The sequence below is a fragment of the Phoenix dactylifera genome, chromosome 6, assembly GCF_051530095.1.
Source record: "Phoenix dactylifera cultivar Ajwa chromosome 6, Ajwa_hap1_PhDact_Kaust_v1.1, whole genome shotgun sequence".
In the NCBI taxonomy this organism is placed as follows: domain Eukaryota; kingdom Viridiplantae; phylum Streptophyta; class Magnoliopsida; order Arecales; family Arecaceae; genus Phoenix; species Phoenix dactylifera.
In genome coordinates, this window is record NC_143195.1 from 33,742,988 (window position 1) to 33,760,779 (window position 17,792).

At 37.6% G+C, this 17,792-nt stretch overlaps 1 protein-coding gene across 3 annotated transcripts in view; it reads right to left on the reverse strand.

The window, feature by feature from the left end:
* The window catches only part of LOC103711632 (P-loop containing nucleoside triphosphate hydrolases superfamily protein), a 30,497-nt gene extending 17,563 nt beyond the window's left edge, over window positions 1-12,934 (reverse strand). Inside the window, exons 1-7 of one of the 3 annotated variants that reach the window (XM_088723807.2) lie at window positions 12,540-12,934; window positions 7,165-7,311; window positions 6,980-7,070; window positions 6,679-6,797; window positions 4,627-4,817; window positions 4,205-4,415; window positions 363-603 (exon numbers count right to left, since the gene is read on the reverse strand). In XM_088723807.2, the coding sequence (XP_088579933.2) occupies window positions 363-603; window positions 4,205-4,415; window positions 4,627-4,817; window positions 6,679-6,797; window positions 6,980-7,070; window positions 7,165-7,311; window positions 12,540-12,674 (1,135 nt within the window). In that variant the 5' untranslated portion in view covers window positions 12,675-12,934. Of the gene's footprint in view, window positions 1-362; window positions 604-4,204; window positions 4,500-4,626; window positions 4,818-6,678; window positions 6,798-6,979; window positions 7,071-7,164; window positions 7,312-12,539 lie in introns of those variants that run through there. The other 2 variants (XM_088723808.2, XM_089924044.1) reach the window with 2 other exon arrangements.
* Between the last annotated feature and the right edge of the window lie 4,858 nt (window positions 12,935-17,792).

The following is a 17,792-nucleotide window of genomic DNA, read 5'->3' on the forward strand; positions in this document are numbered from 1 at the left end:
CAGCACCCTAAATTTTTTAAGGCATTGACATGCAAGCCCCAACACTTGAATTTGCTCCCCCTTATGCTTCCGATTCAAGGGGATTAAGGTATCACTAATAATAAAAGAAGAGGACAAAGATAATTGACAATGCATTGTACTTTACAAAACAATATTTGGAAAATATTGCTAATTCTATGAAAGTATGAAGTATCACATATCATCTACATCATTACGATCCAGCTTTGCTAATAACATTAGTTCCCCAGCCCAAAAAAAACAAAAAACACTCAGCAATCAGATGGAAGGTCAAAGGTACAACATTGGCAAAATAAAATATGCTGTAGAATCATGAAAAATTTTCAAAAGATAGGATATGTTACCTCTTCTATTTGCTGCACCGTTTTCACCATCAACTTTCGAAAACTGAACAAGATGATCATTTATATTTATGTAAACAGCATCCTTGTCATAGAGAAGATCCCCAAGACCAGACATAGGCGCATAAAAAAGTTTTTCCTTGTCTCGAAGTCCCCTCTTTTTGGCAGCTGATGGCAAAGGGCAAGGATCAGCCAGACCAGTCAACCCAGCTAAAGAAAAATCACCAACACCAGCAATATGCACCTGCGAAAAATCAGATATCACTTATGTAGTACAATGTAAGATTTGGAATAAACTGGCAAATCTGTAGCTACAGGCACCACAACAAGTGTGTAACCAGTTTTAAGAACAGCCAGACTGAAATCAAACCCATTATTCTTGTAAGAATTATGAATCACATCCTTTAACTACAGCATATGTTGAAATCAGAACTTTTCTATTTTGCAACAAACTGAGATAGAATGAAGAAATAAATAAAAAGTATCCATGAAAATTTTCCCTGAATAACTTGCATCTTTCATCAAAGTAAATAATAATTTACATCCTAGCATGATTTAAAGTAACAGACAGTATAATAGATTCACCCAACACCAGTTACGTTATACATATAAATAATGGGGCACTGTTATAAGTCACTATGTAACAGGAATAACAGAACAGTGGGGACAGGGCTGCCCTGATTTCCCCATGGGATGAGCCCGCCTTGACTCATTCCGACACAGGACAATGGGTGTCCCTGTATTTCCTTAGGGCACCCTTTTTACTTTTTTCCCAATATTTCTTAGACAATTTATTGGTTTATTTATCTTTCGACGTATTTGGACTTCAAAAATAATGCATTTTAATAAATTGGCTCTATTTAGTGTAACTAATGTTAGAAGCTTGTAAGTTGGCCATGGGTACTATATATGTTCTTCACAACCTGAATATTAGCATTTTAGTCAAGATAATATGAAATTAAATTTTAATTTGGGTGTAGGTTCAGGTGCTCCTGAACACACCCAGAAATTATCCAAACATGCAAAAATTAAGTTGCATGTGCTTAATAACAATGAAGGATGATACATTCCCCGAAAAAAAAATTCTATTGTTTTAGTAATTAATTCATGCTGAAAATATTATAATTTAAAGAATAAAATGTATATTGAAAAAAAATACAGTCTTGTAGCTTGATCCTTACCCAACAATATACTGCATTTTCATGTCAAACCAAAAAAAACTTGATTTCACCTTTTTTTCTTTATTTTTAACTAAATTAAAGGCAAAAAAAGATGTTCTCCCTGATTATAAGCTTTGTGGGCATTGAAATCCCGAATCTGGGCACTGTGAGACTCTCTCTCTCTCTCTCTCTCTCTCTCTCTCTCTCTCTCTCTCTCTCTTCTTTTTTCTATTGATTAGCCCTTGGTTGCTGCTTGTGACTTCTCAAACGAGACCATTAAGACGGTGTGCAAGACCCAGTCCCACTTTATTTTATCAAAAAAACCTCAAAGCCCTAAAGATCGGGACAACAAGGGGAAGGGGGATTGCGTGTGCTTTGCATACAATCCCAAATACTCAGGAGCAGGAATGCTATTGAACGGGCAAGAAATTCCACGTCCGAAGGGATCAAAGTCACATGCCATTCCAAGTCCCGATTTCTAAAAGGAATTGGGGACGAGACGTGCAGGCACCCTCATCCCACTTTTTCTTCAGTCACTGTTTTAAATTGACAACACCAAATCACTCTATACCCCCATGCCCCCCTCCCCCTCCTTCCAAAAAAACAAAGAAACCTTTTTAAACCTTATTTCCTCCTAATACCCTGCAATTTTCAAAACCAACCAACCAGGCAAAGCCTGTGATCCTCACCTCCATATTTTATAATTAAAAGTTTGGAAGGTCCTTATTTATATCCCCAATATTTGGCTAATCACCACTGTCTCACTTGCTGACTCTCTGATTTACTATAATAATGCCCACATATTCTGTCATAATGCTCATTTAAGCTGTTATTTATATGATAACATGATATTTTTATGGTTACTTAGCTAATATGCATCTTCACATTATATAATCATTTTATTTACATAATGTTTATCCATTTAATTAAATTAATCACTATTTTCTAATATCTATCATTTTTGTAATTAATCTATTTATATTTTCTCCAAATAAATATGTCATCGTACATATTATTTTCTAATTCCAATATTAACTCATCATGCCTCATCCAATACTCGCTTGGCAGCTTAACCTGACCTTGTGGATCATAAATGGATAAGCATATAATCATTTAATAAAGGAGTTTTTACTATTTAAGTACATGTGGATTTGCTATTAATGTGAATTAATTTACAATATAATTAAGCCTAATGTTTATTCCATATCTTGTAATAATGTTTTTTAATCTACTTATTTATGTGATAGTATGTCATAATTCTTAATAAACGTAAATTAGCTAAATGTGTTTTTTACTCTTAATTATTAGATTAATTGTATACTCTTTTTAATTGTTTATAGTTTGTGCAATTAATAGTGATTTGGTTATCCAAGCATGTTCTACACTCATCATGTAATGCGATCTTGTGAATCAAAAAAGTAATAAATGAATCACTTTCTTTCAATATTTATCCATTATGTATCCATCTATAAGTTAGTAATATTTCTTATGAATCTGCTAAATGTGAAATTAAATGACCATATGCATATCCAAGATATGCCCTCCACTGGCAGCTTAGCCTGATCCTTTGGATTAAATATGAATGTTTTCATTAAATTATACGATCTCAACTACATGTCATCTAGCAACAATGTTAACTTATCTGACAAATTCTTTATTACTTTTCAAAAATTTGAAATATAATTAAATATTGCAGATGAATGTCGGGATCATAGACATACTAGTTGGATCATCTTTAGGAACAATAGACAGTGAAGACATAATTTAGCAACATTGTTAGTTTATTGTCCATACTCATGACTACGATGCAATGATATAATTACCATGATAAAATATTACGTTGAGGAATCATCCGAATAAGAAATCATTTGTTGGGAAAAGAGGGAAAGCCTCTTCTTGTCCCTTGTTTCCTCCAGATGTCAGAAAATCTTTGAAAGATTTTGGTATCTGAATAGCCCTACAACAATGAAGGAAGAGAGCTACAAATTGATACTTTGTAAAACTTGCATAAGTCAATGATGACTAACATGATGTTGCAGACTATTATTTTAGGAAGGAGGGAGCCGGAAGGCACTTTGTTGATGAGGAACGATACTAACTAGACGTGCCTATGCTTCCTCTCTTCTCTCTTAACGTATTGCTTCTATTTAAAAGATCTTCACCAAATTATTGATTGAAGGAAAATGAAGTGCAGAGAAAGGAAGGATTCAAATGATTGATTGTCCCCTTCAGCTCTTCAAGATATGACTTGGTGTCCCTTGATAAGAGTGTGCAAGAAGAGTAAAACGAATTAAATATACATGCAAGAGATTAAAAGTTCAACAATCTGGTAGACATATTCCTCATTATCTAGTGTAGTGTTCATCAATGTTCGTACATGATCTTCCAAACTGAAAGTCAGCATAGACTACAGACGCATCTGCTCCCCCTCAAAGAAGAGAATACTTTACAAGGTTATAACTTATAAATGAAAAGAAAAGCATTATAAGGTACAAATTACCTTGACAATTAAGAAGCTAAAAGTAAACCAGAAATAAGTTATCATGAATTACTTATTGAAGGAATTACTTATTGATGGAATTACTCTGACTGAAGCATATTAACATAATTTATCCAATCTGTCACCATCATGGAATAAAGCCTAAATGCACTAAAAGCAGCAGAACATGAGGCCTGAAGCAATACCTTGGTACCTCTCTTCATATTACAACCTCGAAGGTAACCATACAATGTGATGTTTCTATCACATTTACTATCCCTATGCACTCTTTCAGGAGGAGTAACATCTTCAAAACGATCTGCCAATATATACGGATGCGAAGATCGCCATGACAAAGGATGATCTTTCATAACTGAAATGAATCTAGCAAGATTGTGAACTTCACGTTTAGGATATCTGTAATCAAGTAAACAAATGAGTAACGTTCCTGAGAATTACTATTCAGATCGCTAGAAAACTAAAGCTATTGTCAACTTGCAGAAACCAACTTGCAATGATAACCTGGAGCTCTCAGCACAGACATTAATAATCAACTATCAAGCATACTTATGATATAAGAGGATGAACCAAATTAATGAACTAGCATGCAGAAATTTTAAAAACTTACTTTCCATGAACTAGACCAGATAAATAGAAAAGTTTTGCCCCATCTTTAATTTCAGCCCAAAAGCGATGCTTGAGACGCTGCTTAGTTTTTCTCAGTTTCTTGACATCCTTGAATTTATCGAGATGTGTAAGGACTCCCATAACCTTTGGGAATCCATGAACTGACATAATATTAAGAAACTCAAAAGTTTCCTGCAAAAGAAAGACTTGATTGAGTCTCCATGATTCAACGCAATAAGAAACTTCTACTTATAAGCTTGAATAGGTCTAGAATTAGACAGAACTGCTAAAGTCTATGGAACATGTAGACAAAGTATGTCCACATGGAGTGACATCATTCACTTGATTATTGTAAGTGGTCCATACTATTTTCAGGTCTCAAAACCTGTTAAGACAGTGGCCGCATAAAAAGCGTATTTGCCATTTGCACACCTCATGTAATCTCATGATCGACATTTCCATCTACATACAGCGTCCTTGGCATTTAAGCATACTGAATGAGATTTATAAAAAAATACAGCCAATTACAAGTTTTGGTTGCATCATTTTTAGAAATGACATCAACGATTTCGGACAGAATTTTTGTGCACATCTAGAAGAGCAATCATGAAAGAAAATTAAGAATCTGCATTAAATAGCTGCAATTTGCATATGTCAAGAATTGCTTTAACAACTATGAGCTTTACAAGGTATGCTAATGGAGTACATGTCATTTAAAATTGAATTAAGGACATGTATGAGCGAGCATTGACATGAATGAGAAGTGCTTGTGACAAAAAGTGTCCGGTAGGATGAGAAACATTGATGAGAAAAATGTTTCCATTTGCAACAGGCCAACACCAAAGGACAGCCCTAGAACATTAACATGTATTCTAGATGAAAAAAAAACATACAAGTGACTAAAAACCAACTAATAACGTTAAACAGGTGGCTAAAAGTTACTTATGGACATATATAATAGTATTAAGTGGTGAGATTTAACTAGGGGTAAAAGCTATATTACAGATAAGAATCTTTCAAAACTAAGGTTTTCAAACCCTAACCACTGAAAAAAATTTGAAAAAATTGTATTTAGTAGAAATTCAAAGAAAATAAAGAGCTTGTCCAACTTGATGGTTAAGACTTAAGAGATTACCCGAATGGCTGAATCAATTGTCTTTGTTATCTCAGTTTATTATAGAGAAGGTTTCAAGAATTTCAGATAAACATGGGTTCCCATCTTATACATCAAAAGAGAAAGAACTTAAGACAGAGCAATGTGGACAAAGTAGGCAAATGATTTTGCAACGCTATCTGCTCAATCATGCCTGAAAAAAAAAAAGAAAGGAAGATCTAAGACAACCGACAGACTGCGAGCAGGGAGGCATATGATTTTGTGTAGAAGCAAGTAGCACAAGAATCTATTACCTTGGATCCATAAACATGGGATATTGCTTTTTTGGTAATAGAAAATAGTTATACATTAAATACTCAAAGCAATACAAGAAAATCCATTAGACTACTAAATTTCAAATATTTTCTGAGTTGTTATTAGCTTTCATATTTTGAAAGAAAGATGATCCTTGGGCAAAGAAAGTTGTAATTCTCGAACAAAAATGACCAGGTTTCATTCACAACCTACTAAAAGCAGAACTATCCATAACCAGCAGAGATGGAACAGTTATCCGTGTGGCCCAGACAGAAATAACTCAGTATCTACAATCATGCTTGTTAGGGATGCAGAGAGTGGGGATGATCTTTTCCTCAAGAATACAGATACTAGGGCTTAGCCATTGGAAGCAAAAAGTAGAAGGATCACTGGTGAACATCAAATAGTTTTATACGTATCTAACTCAAAGCAAAAGTGAAGTCTAGACCGCAGAGGCATCTCTTGCCTGAGTTTGCAAGATGGATGAAATTATGAACGCCAACAAGCTGATATGCTTGCAGTAATGTACCACACGTACTCAAGACTCTAGCATCATGCAGAACTCCAATTACAGAGCAGCACAGAGTAACTAGCCAAGAACATCTACTGAATGAACTACAAAATTAACAGCAAAATTCTACTTACCATCTCAAAACCATAACTTCCATCAACTAGCAACAATGCAAGATCAGCAACTTTTGCAGCATCTATCATACCATTTATATCATTAGGGCACTCTACAAACTGTACTCTTTTTTGTTTTCCTGGAATCAATGGGAAAAAAGTTCTTAGCTGCCACAAGAAATTTTCTAATGATAGCTACTTCAAAGCATAAATTCCTATAAAACTTGGGTAATCCCAAAGGTTCATAACTAATCGATAAAAGAAAATGCAAGAATGCAGCCTAGCAGCATCTATGAAAAAAAAGGAATAAAAAAAGAGAAACCTGATACAACGGTGATTGGACCTCGAACTTCAGGTAAATTTTGTTTAGTATAGTGCTTTACAAGACATTTTATCAGAAGAGATTTCCCAACCTGCAAATTACAATTATTTAGTTATAAAAATTTAGAGAGTACAAACTGTCTCTGGTAAATAGTAGTCAAATTCCACAGCTCTTGCCGGCATTACCTTTGGTGGCCCATGCATGACAACGACAAATGGAGCTGGTTCCCCAGTTGAACGATCGATTGTTGGGATATGAAGCCTGCGTTGTTCTTTCTCCGAAGCACGGGATTGTAAACGTTTGGCCTTTGCTGATGAATTAAAAGCAAATGCCTGCGACAATGGATTATAAAAATTATAAAATAGTGCTCTCATAAGCTAACCAATAAGGTGGTATCGTAGCTGTGCACCCTCAGCAACAGTATGCATGAATTAACTGATATCAACTTTCCAGAAGTCTCCACAAAAATGCCAGATGCAACAATTACAGACCTCATTAGTGGCAAAGTTTGTATAATCATTTGCACAGTGTTAAGATTGCTAACATAAACCATATTCTGGATATAAGTTCAAAAATCAAATTCCTCGAGATTCTTCTCATAAACACATAGACGTCCCTAAAAATGCATATAGACACAGTATCAGAAAAAGGAGCTTGAAGACTTTGTCCATCAAATTTCCAGCTAAAAAAAGCATTACTTGCTTGTTTTACCTATAATTTAGTTAAAGAAGAATATGTAATGCATACCGCCACATCCAAAAATTTACCAATTTCTCTGGGAATAATATTGTTAACCTGATGACTGAACCACACCAATTTCCTGTCACTCGAATAGACCGATGTCTATCTTTATTTGCAACACATATATCTACTCTAATATAATGCAAACTTTGGAGTTCATGTGCATGAGGCACATGTCAGCATCTCCATGTTTCCAAGCTACGCAATGTTTCCCACTATTCCCCAATTAAATCATCTCCATATCTAAAAGCCTTTCCCAATTGAAACATCTGGAAGCCTTTTCCAGTATGCTCTCAAAACTCATCAATATGTATCTGCATATCTCACTGTATCAGTGTCCTTGTTTTTCAGGCCACGTGTGTCGCATGCATCATCCTCTAGTGAAACATAAATCAATCAGCAGGCAACTGTTCCAAATTCTTTCTAGGAACCCTCCTTATGAAAAAATTCTCAGGAATGCATATTGTTGATCAAAGAAAACTACTTGTGAGCAGTGATAAGCACCATAGAACAACAAAGAATATTGAGATGAGTTTGGGGGAAAAAGAATGATAAAACAACAGATGCGAAATGCTCACAAAATCCAAATCAATTCTAACCATACAGTGACCACCCATACTAAGATAAAGGCTTAGAAATCTAAAACCATGGACTGATGTACTGTAATATGCCAGTCCACAACATATGGTATGCACCATGCCAATAAAATACCAGCAGAATACACTGTGTATCATGTATGCCTGTTCCTTTTTGTTTGCCATGATTATTGGACGAGGTTCGGAATTTCACCAACATGCATGATACATACCATGCCAACATGTGTCTTGCATGGGCACAAGATGCGGCACATTGACCCTTGTATAAAACATGTCTTTGAAAAAAATAAAAACTTCCCTGAACAAATGTAGCCATGGATTTCTCACTAATGTCTTGAACAAGCACTTTAAAAGATTTTGAAACACTGACCCTTGTATAAGACATCATTTCTCTGAAAAAAATAAAAACTTCCCTAAATAGATATAACCATGGATTTCTCACTAAGGTCTTGAACAACTGATTTGAAAGATTTTGAAACATTAACAGTTCATCCCACCACCCAAAAAAAAAGAAAGACATTTTTTAAGAACCAATAGTTTTAGTAAGGTGAAGCTTAGCCTCAAGCCTAGTTTAGAGTATCTAAGCTATAATAACGCTACTCCCAAGCCACCATCCATGATTCCTAAGCCTCCATTCAAATTGCAATATTGGCATATGTTCATTCATAAGTAGCTTTATATGTCCCTTTCTTTAATAAAAACACATCCTGCTTGCTTCAACTCCTACTTAAGCGAAAAAACCAAGACTGCACCAAGTAAAAGTGGGAGTACATCAATTAGACAAAAGATCGCAACCATCATCACTTCCTCTCATATGATCATAGCCATCCATGCTTCCCTCACATGTATCACACATGCCCAGCACCATTCTAGTATAATCCAAGTCATACACTTCGAAATAAAATAAATATCAAATCTGTTAATTATATAAAAAATTAAAGAAATTTTCTTCTCAGTGTGGCATGCTCATAAGCATGAAACTTCTTTCCCAATCATGCAAACTGCATATCCTAAATGGTGATCTGCCATTTAGCATGTCATGCAAAACATTGATTGATCGTTGATTATTAACATGGCTTATAAACATTAATGAGATGCACCAAAGGGAATGGAAATTTGCCCCCCAACAACCTCCCTAGATAAATATTCCTGAAAAGAGGTACAAATTTATGGTAATAAAGAGCATCTGATGGATATTGATGTGGACATTCCTTTTAGTGTTTGAACTTTGTTATATCAATAAAGAAATTGCCACTCATGACATGGTATCCTAAGAGCTCTCTGCATGATCTCTCAAAATTCTTCAAATTAAATAAGCAAATTATATAGGATTTCAAAAGATGATGCCATAGGGAATGAGCAGATTGGAACCTTCCAATCATGCAAATATACTATTAATAAAGGTGAAGATTAGCTCCTCGTCAGAGGAATAAAAAATATTGAAATTATGATGCAACCAGAAGCTACAAAATTGGGATTATTGACAAAAGTACAACCATGAAAATTTTGATCATCTATATAAATTGAAAGATATAGTTATAGTCCCGACTCCCAATGGTTATTTTTCAAATGCTATTCAAGTCTTATAATGAGGTTTTCATTGTATGAGTAAGATGGAAGTTGCCAATATCGGGAGCCAGGTTTGGGAATCGTACAAGTGCAATGCAGGGGAAAAGATGCTCTAAAACACTACATAAGGAAGTTCTAGGAAGCAGTTGCTGGTTTGAGTTTCCTGGGTAGAAGTTTCTTGCTTCTAAAGATCAAACCATGATATATGTATTTGAAGGGCTTAGATTAGGTGAACATGTGGCATAGCTTAAATGCGAACAAACCTTAGTTAGTCATATGACCATAAAAGATATTGGTCAAATAGAGAACTAGAGAAAAGCAGATTCTAGCCCTCCTTTCCTTCTTGAGCATCCGTATGCCCATATCAACCACACTTTCTTTTCTCCCTTTCCTACCCTAAGTGGCCCTACACACTAAGAGGGATATTTTATGATTAAGAATTGTCTTGGTGTTTCTTATTACAAGAGGATCCATTGGCATGCAATGTGAAGTTTTCATTTAAGTTCGGAGAAAAAATAACCGCTTCTTCATCTTCAAAGTAATTCAATGCCTTACTTCCTCTTTCCCTCATCTCTTTATCTTATTCTTCCTCCCTTTTTCCCTTATACTTTTCTATTATGATGAGTCATCTCGTTCGCATACTTGCTGAATTTTAGTAATGGTAAATTGAAAAGACAAACAGGAACAGAATAAGACTGAACAGCATTATCTGATAATGGAAGAGAAAATAGTTTAACAAAATGCACTTAGAATTTCATGCAAGTTCAAAAAATTGCAATGAGCCAAAAGTCACGGCCACCCAGCCACAAACCTAAGTAACAAGACTGCCCCATTTGTACAAATCAGCTTTGTGGACTAAAATTCAATAAACTGATATAATTATATGATTGACTCCAACTTCAAATCAACCTTCTAAATTGGCACCTAAATCCTGGCTAAGGCAACTTTGGATAGGAAAGAGGCTTGCCATAAAACATGAAGCGGCAACTGGCAAAAGACCAACCTTCTTATATATGTAGTTTAAGCTCACACAACTGGGAAGGAACCTCTCAAGGTTTCTTTGTTTGTGCTCATAGGCATTAATACAAATGAAAAACAAAATTGAATTACAATACCCTAAGAGATGGTCTACATAGCTTCAAATCCCAAACTAAGCTATGATAGCCACATGACTCCACAAATATACCTTGGCAAACAGCTAATTGACCTCAAACTATACCACGATAAGGAATAAGGACTTCACAAGCATACAAAATAACCATGTACTACTAAAAGGACCAAGGGTAATCAATATGGAGATTTTTTGTGGTAGCAGAAGTTCACTACTAAAAACCACCCTCACCATTACAATTGACCAATACAGAACTTGTTGATGTGATTTCCACTTTCATATAGGGATGTGTAATTCAGTTTGGTCTATAATGTGCCTCAAATATGAATGCAACCTCCTATATCAACTATCATCTTCCCTTTTCACACAATCTCCTTCTAAGTATGAGGGACGCCTTATAGGTCTGCTACAAGGTGCATGAGCTCGAATTCTGTAACCACCAACATAAGTGTCCCTACCCACCAAACAACTTGCTATTATGAAAAGGCAGCCCTCTCTCCTGTCCAAAGTTGTCTGGCCCAAGAATTCAGCACCAAATTTTAAAGAGTTGATAAAATTGTGAGAACTCACTAATATAAAATTCTCAAACTCCTGTATAATGCTTCTTGATCTTAAAAGTTGACCCTTCATGAAAGGTATCGCACACAGAGTTAACTCTGTATAAAAGCCATGTTGCATTGGAATCTACAATAGTTGAAGAAATTTCTTCTTCTTCCAAAACAAGATGACAATATCGCGGTTATGCATCTCATAAAAACAATAATGCTATTGATCATACATGTCATCATAAAATACGATCCTTTATACATTTCATGTGAATCTTTGGTCAAAGTTGATCCAAGAAATCACAAAAGATAATAAGGCACCTTCCAGCCAAAGGGGAGTTGTAATTTACATCCGAGCATCTCTTCCAAAGGTTGTATCTAGATCAGGACATGCAGGTTAACAGGTATATCTTATTACTTTCTATCATCAAGCCTTATTATGGACCAATGAATGACTTGAGTTCTCATCATTCTGTTAGGATTTCTTCAAGAGCTTCATAATTTTCACAGTTAATGTAGATCTTCTATGAAATTTTCTATTTAGTGGATGACAAGACGAACAGATCTGCTTTTAGTCATGCAAACAAAAGAAGAGGAAACTTTGTCTTTATTGTCCCTAGTGAAGCTTTTACATAGCTCCTATCTATGAAATAGACTCCTATCATAGACTAGCAATGCAAATTTTTCAAAGTTCATTGTTTCTCTGGAAATTAAGTGCCATCACAAATTCTCCCACGACATTGTGTCCATAATGTCTGGAATTCGTTCAGGTATGTCCCAACCCACCAATTGGCCAGCACACACAGAAATCTCAAGCAAATTGTAATTCAACCATAAGATCAAATTAAAAGAAAGAATAATTCGGTCGAAGAAACAAGGAGGGAAGAGGCAGAGTAATATCTATCGCGAGAAATTTAGAGTTACAAGAAAGCAACTAAAGGGAGAAAGATAAACCACTGCCCAATCTGAAAGGCCATGGAGATAGATGAGATTGCTACCTTAGGGTTTTGCTTCTTTTCAGCATCGGAAGATTCTTGGTTCTTCTTCTTCTTGTCTGATTTTTTCTTCGCAGAAGCACCGGACTGCCGGGACCGATGGGCCTTGTGAGCCTGCTCGTTATCGCCCGAAGCCATCTTCTTGTTTTTAGGAGGGGGGGGGGGGGGGGGGGGGGAGATAGGCCCGCAAAAACTCTCACCCCCTCCGAACACCGCCGCCGTCTCTAAAACCCCCTCGCTTCTCAATCGCAATGCGCCCAAAAATGCGGCCTTTTTATAATCGTGATCGATCTCCTCCTGAAAAATCGCCGCCTCTATTATGCCACTGACCTAGGCATAGACGGGTTAGGTCCAGGCCTGTTTCTGGTTCAATGGTCCTATAAACTCGAGTCCAGATCCTGTAAATCAACAAGCTTTTGTCAAAGAATTTGGAAAATCTCGGGTTCCATATACAAAACAAAACACAGACGCCCAAAATCGGAGATTCGGGGTGCCAACAGAACCAGATGAGAAGCCATCAGGTCCAAGAAACCAAGACTAAAGCTTAACACTTAAAAAATGCACCAAATCGGGGCAGAGAGTTGAGGTGGTGCTTCCAGAGATTAGATGGATCATAGGTGATGGACGGTCTATTGATATGCTGGAGGACAGTTGGGTGACCGAGATACCGATCTGCCGTATGCCGACCATGGTTGATGCGACGAGATTAGCTGGATGCAGGGTTAGTGAGCTGCTGACACTAGAGGGGGCTCGATGGAGGGAGGAGATGGTCCGGGAGGTCTTTGGAGAGCGACTGGCGGAGTCGGTTCTATCTATTCCGATTCCCACTGGAGGGGGGGGCGACAGGCTAGTATGGGTTCCGACGGGACGGACGCGGGTACGGGTCAGAGATCTCCGTGCATTGACTGGTAGGGAGCCAGCTCGTCAGATTGAGGGCGGCTGGATATGGAGGTTGCGGATTCATCCGCGAGTGGCTTTATTCATCTGGAAGGTGGCCTGGGGCTGCCTTCCTACGAGGAGCTTGTTAGCCCGGCGTGGCATGGCGGTCTCTCAGTGTTGTGAGGAGTGTGCAGATAGTGAGGAGACGATCGAGCATATCCTCCTGCAGTGCCCCAGAGCCAGAGAGATATGGAGGAGATCACCGGTCCTACTACCCGACTCGATAGTCTCTGCACAGGATATGATTCAGATGTTGAGAGCCTCCATGCTGAGTCCCCGATCTGTGGAGGTAGGGGTTCTGGTGGCATACCTGTCCTATCACATCTGGTTGGATAGGAATGCCGGTCTGTTTGAGGGGAGGAGGTCGCCTCCGAGGAGGGTGGTGGATAGAGCGACGCTAGCTGCGAGGGAGGTTCTTGCGGCTACCATGCGATTTTCTTCTGGGATAGCCAGGGACATCTGGGGTACTCTCCACGCTGCTTCAGCGCCCCGGTTTGCCCTTGTTTCTTGGGTACCCCCACCCCTTGGCTATCTTAAAGTAAATTTCGATGGCAGTCGGTCAGTGGATGGTGTGGTTGGAGGAGTTGGATTTGTGGTTAGGGACCACTATGGCAGGATGATAGCGGCAGGAGGGCGGCGTACGCCTGGACTCTCTGTGGTCGGAGCTGAGCTGCGGGCGGCGTGGGAGGGTATGTCCTATGTGTGGCAGGTTCTTGGTGTGGAGCGGGTATGCCTTGAGGGGGATTCATCTGTGGTTGTCGAGTGGCTCCGAGGGGCGGATCGGTTTGGGGATGGCCATCCCCTCATTAGAGAGATACGTAGGATGGTATGTATGATGGGCGACGTTCAGATAGGACATGTGTTTAGAGAGGCGAACAGGGCTGCAGACTGGGTCGCCTCTCATGCTGCCCGGCATTCCGGAGACTTTACTTGGACGTCTGATGATGATGTTCATCCTTACTTGTATCTTTTACTTTCCCGCGATTTAGCAGGTTGTACTCATGTTAGAGTTATATGAATGAGTAGCCGTTTTACCAAAAAAAAAAAGCTTACACTTAATCGATGGTTCGGTTCTCTCGAATACTTCACCTGATCACGAGAGAAACATCACCACAAGGAAGGATTAGGAAATCAGCAAAAGAGAGATCGATGGGACAACGAAACTAGAACGAGAGAAGGAGATAGAGAGAGTGGATTACTATGGCTGCAGGGGATCGGGGGATGGACTGGTCTCCGCTTTCCTCCTCTTCTCTTCGCTCTCGCAGCCGGTCACAAATAAAGCGGCAAACCCTAACCCTAACCCTCGAAACTCCTTAAACCTAGCCAGCTTCCCGTAGGGCTTTAAACATGATGGGCCGGGCCAAGCCACGCCTCAATTCGAGCCCCACCGGCAATGTTTTGGGCTTAGAGCCTGAATTAGGTCCGAAGATTCTCTTAAACAAAATCCTGAATCGATTCTAGAGCCTACGTAAACATGTGGCAATCGTATCAGGTCGGATCATATATAAATCAGATTTGATAGGGATCAAATCTAAAAATTCTTAACCTGATCTATTTATTAAACAAATTGGGACATAAAACATGAACCTGCCATATTTATAAATAGACAACCCAACCCAACTTGCTCCACCTTTTAATATATTAACCTGTCGACTTATTTATTAAACAGCTTACCTGCTTAACCTATTAATCTGTATAACCTATATGATCTATTAATCTATTTATTAAAAGGTAACATACTTAACCTATTTAACCCGATCCGATCCAATTATAATACAGTAAATGGGTCAAAGGGCTGAAACTTCAATCCAACCCAATTATTAAACAGCTTAAATAGGTCTACTTGTTTACAATCTGAACCATTTAGCCCAAACTCAAATTTACTTATTATAGGTCAAACATAAGTTCGGTTGATGAGTTGGCTAACATTTTGCCGGCTCTATGCCTAGGGCTGCATCCTCCTCCATCTCCATTGGATCTTCTTCACCGACGAAGATCTCTCCGACTATTGCACGGGCGGGCCATTGCCAATGATCACTCCTTTGGGATGCTGGGAGCTAACGTGAGCACGTTGAATGTAGTCTCCATGCTAGCAATATAATAAAGTATGGGCATATTTTTGGGTTGAGGTGAGATGGTGCTTATTTCTTCATGGGATCATTGGATTTTGGTGGGTGTGGTTTTGTGCAGTGTAGTTGGTGAATAAATCAATGAGGTGGTAGGGGGTTTTGATGTTGTTTCGGTTTGTTGTATATAAGCTTTTAATAGACTTCATTTCTTTTTCTTCTTGGAAAATTTGTTTTAATAGAACTCAAAGAACTTTTGTTTCTCAAAAAAAAAAAGGACAAAAGTTCAGTCATGTTCTTAAATTTTTAGAGCAGAACTAGAAGAATACATGTTATTATCTTGTTAAAATCTTTCTGCTCTCTCTAGTGTGGGAGATTTGCAGATTTTGTGTTGAGCTGCATTTTGAATAAGAAGAGTAGAATAAAAAAGGTTCTGTTTTTTTCTGTTTGGCTGAATTTTGTTAAAAAAAAATCATGACAGGTAAACTCTAGATTAAGGATTTGATGGTGTTATTCATATAAAAAAAATAAAGAGGTAGAATAAAAAAGGTTATTCATTGTTATGTTTGGCTGAATTTTGTTTAAAAGAAAATCATGACAGATAAACTCTAGATTAAGGATTTGATGGTATTACTCATATGAAAAAAGAAGGAATAGAAGAGGGCGTTGCTTCGTAAGAGATAAAGTTATTTCACCTTTCTTGGAAATAGTTATTCTAGGAATAAGCTGGCATGACCGGAACAGCTATTCCTCCCTTATTTCAGGGTTTATTCTTTCTTTGTTCCCAAAGAACTCAAACCAGACAGCGTTACAGCCTATGCGTTTCCAATGAAAACTAAATTTGTATTCGTGCTATATATGGTTTCAACCAATGAGGTTAGTCAGACCTTTCACTTAAAAAAAAAAAAAAAAGACAAATGAGGTTGGCTGGATATGTTGATTAACCTCATAACGCCTATAAGTAGATGATTAGCTCAAGTTAGGTTGATGCAAATTTATGTCTCAAATTGATCCATTGACGAAGATGTAACGGTTGGATGCCTGTATTTTTCAAAAAGTGATACTCTTAAAATTGGAATTTTTTTCGTTGGTTCTCATCTGTTCAAAGCAAGGGTATCTCTAGGGGCACGGCTTTCAAATAGGACATGCGATTGATCTGATTATAGCGGCAGTATCCAATGAATGCATGACTCTAATCCTACCAAACAGAATGTTTTCAAAAGGAAGTAGATTCTGTGTGATTATTTTTTAATATAGATTGTTTAGTTATGTTTGTTTATTATTTGTTTTGTTTTATCATATGTTACCTGGAGAAAGAATCAAGAAGAGCTTGCCGAAAAGAATATCTTTATGGCTGGTGGCAAGAAGCTGTGCTCTTGGTCTGTTGTGTTTGATGAATTAGTTGGGGCCTGGTTGGGTCTATTCTATGCTGTGGTGATTTACCAGGCAATGAAAATTTGGGTGGAAGGTGATTCAGCCACTGTTAGTAATTGGATTTCTAAACCTTCTAATGACAGATCACAATGCAACCCACTGTTGAATGATATATATGCTTGGAGGGCTAAGCTCAATTCTTTTAGAGCAACTCATATTAAGACTAAGAGGAAGGGCAATCAGGCAGCTGATTGGTTTGTCGGGCAAGCTTTTGCTTAGGATTTTGTGCTGCAGCAAGGAGATGTTCTTCCAAGCTCATTTGGGGATAACTCTATGGGCAGATGCACATGGGTTTGGTTATCTGAGGAGATAGTGCTGTTTGTAAATTTTTGTTTTGGTTTTGATTTGATTTTGTATCTGTTTCTTGGCTACCGGGGGAAAAATAGAAAAAAGGGAATCATCTTTATAGGGGATCCCCACAGCCTCATGCAAGCATTTATCATGGCATATGCAAGTAGCTTCATGGATCCATCCCCTGGAAGTGACGGAACAAAAAAAGAAAATAAAAAATAAAAAATAAAAAATAAAATAGAAAAGTGTAAAATAGAGTAACTTTAGAAAAATAAGCTCTTATGGGTTGTGCCGCCTTTTGGGCTAACCATGTATATCGAAAGGCAAACATAATGGTTATTAATGGCTGACTGGGTTGCTTCGGAGCTCAGCATTCAGATAGTTGTTTGTGGGATAGATTTGAGGCTACATTTTTTTTTCTTTCACCTTATTGTATCTTTTGACTTACTGCTCTTACTAGAGCTGTATGATCCATCCTATTATCAAAAGAAAAAAAAAAGAAAAAAAAAACAAGTCCTCCTATTGC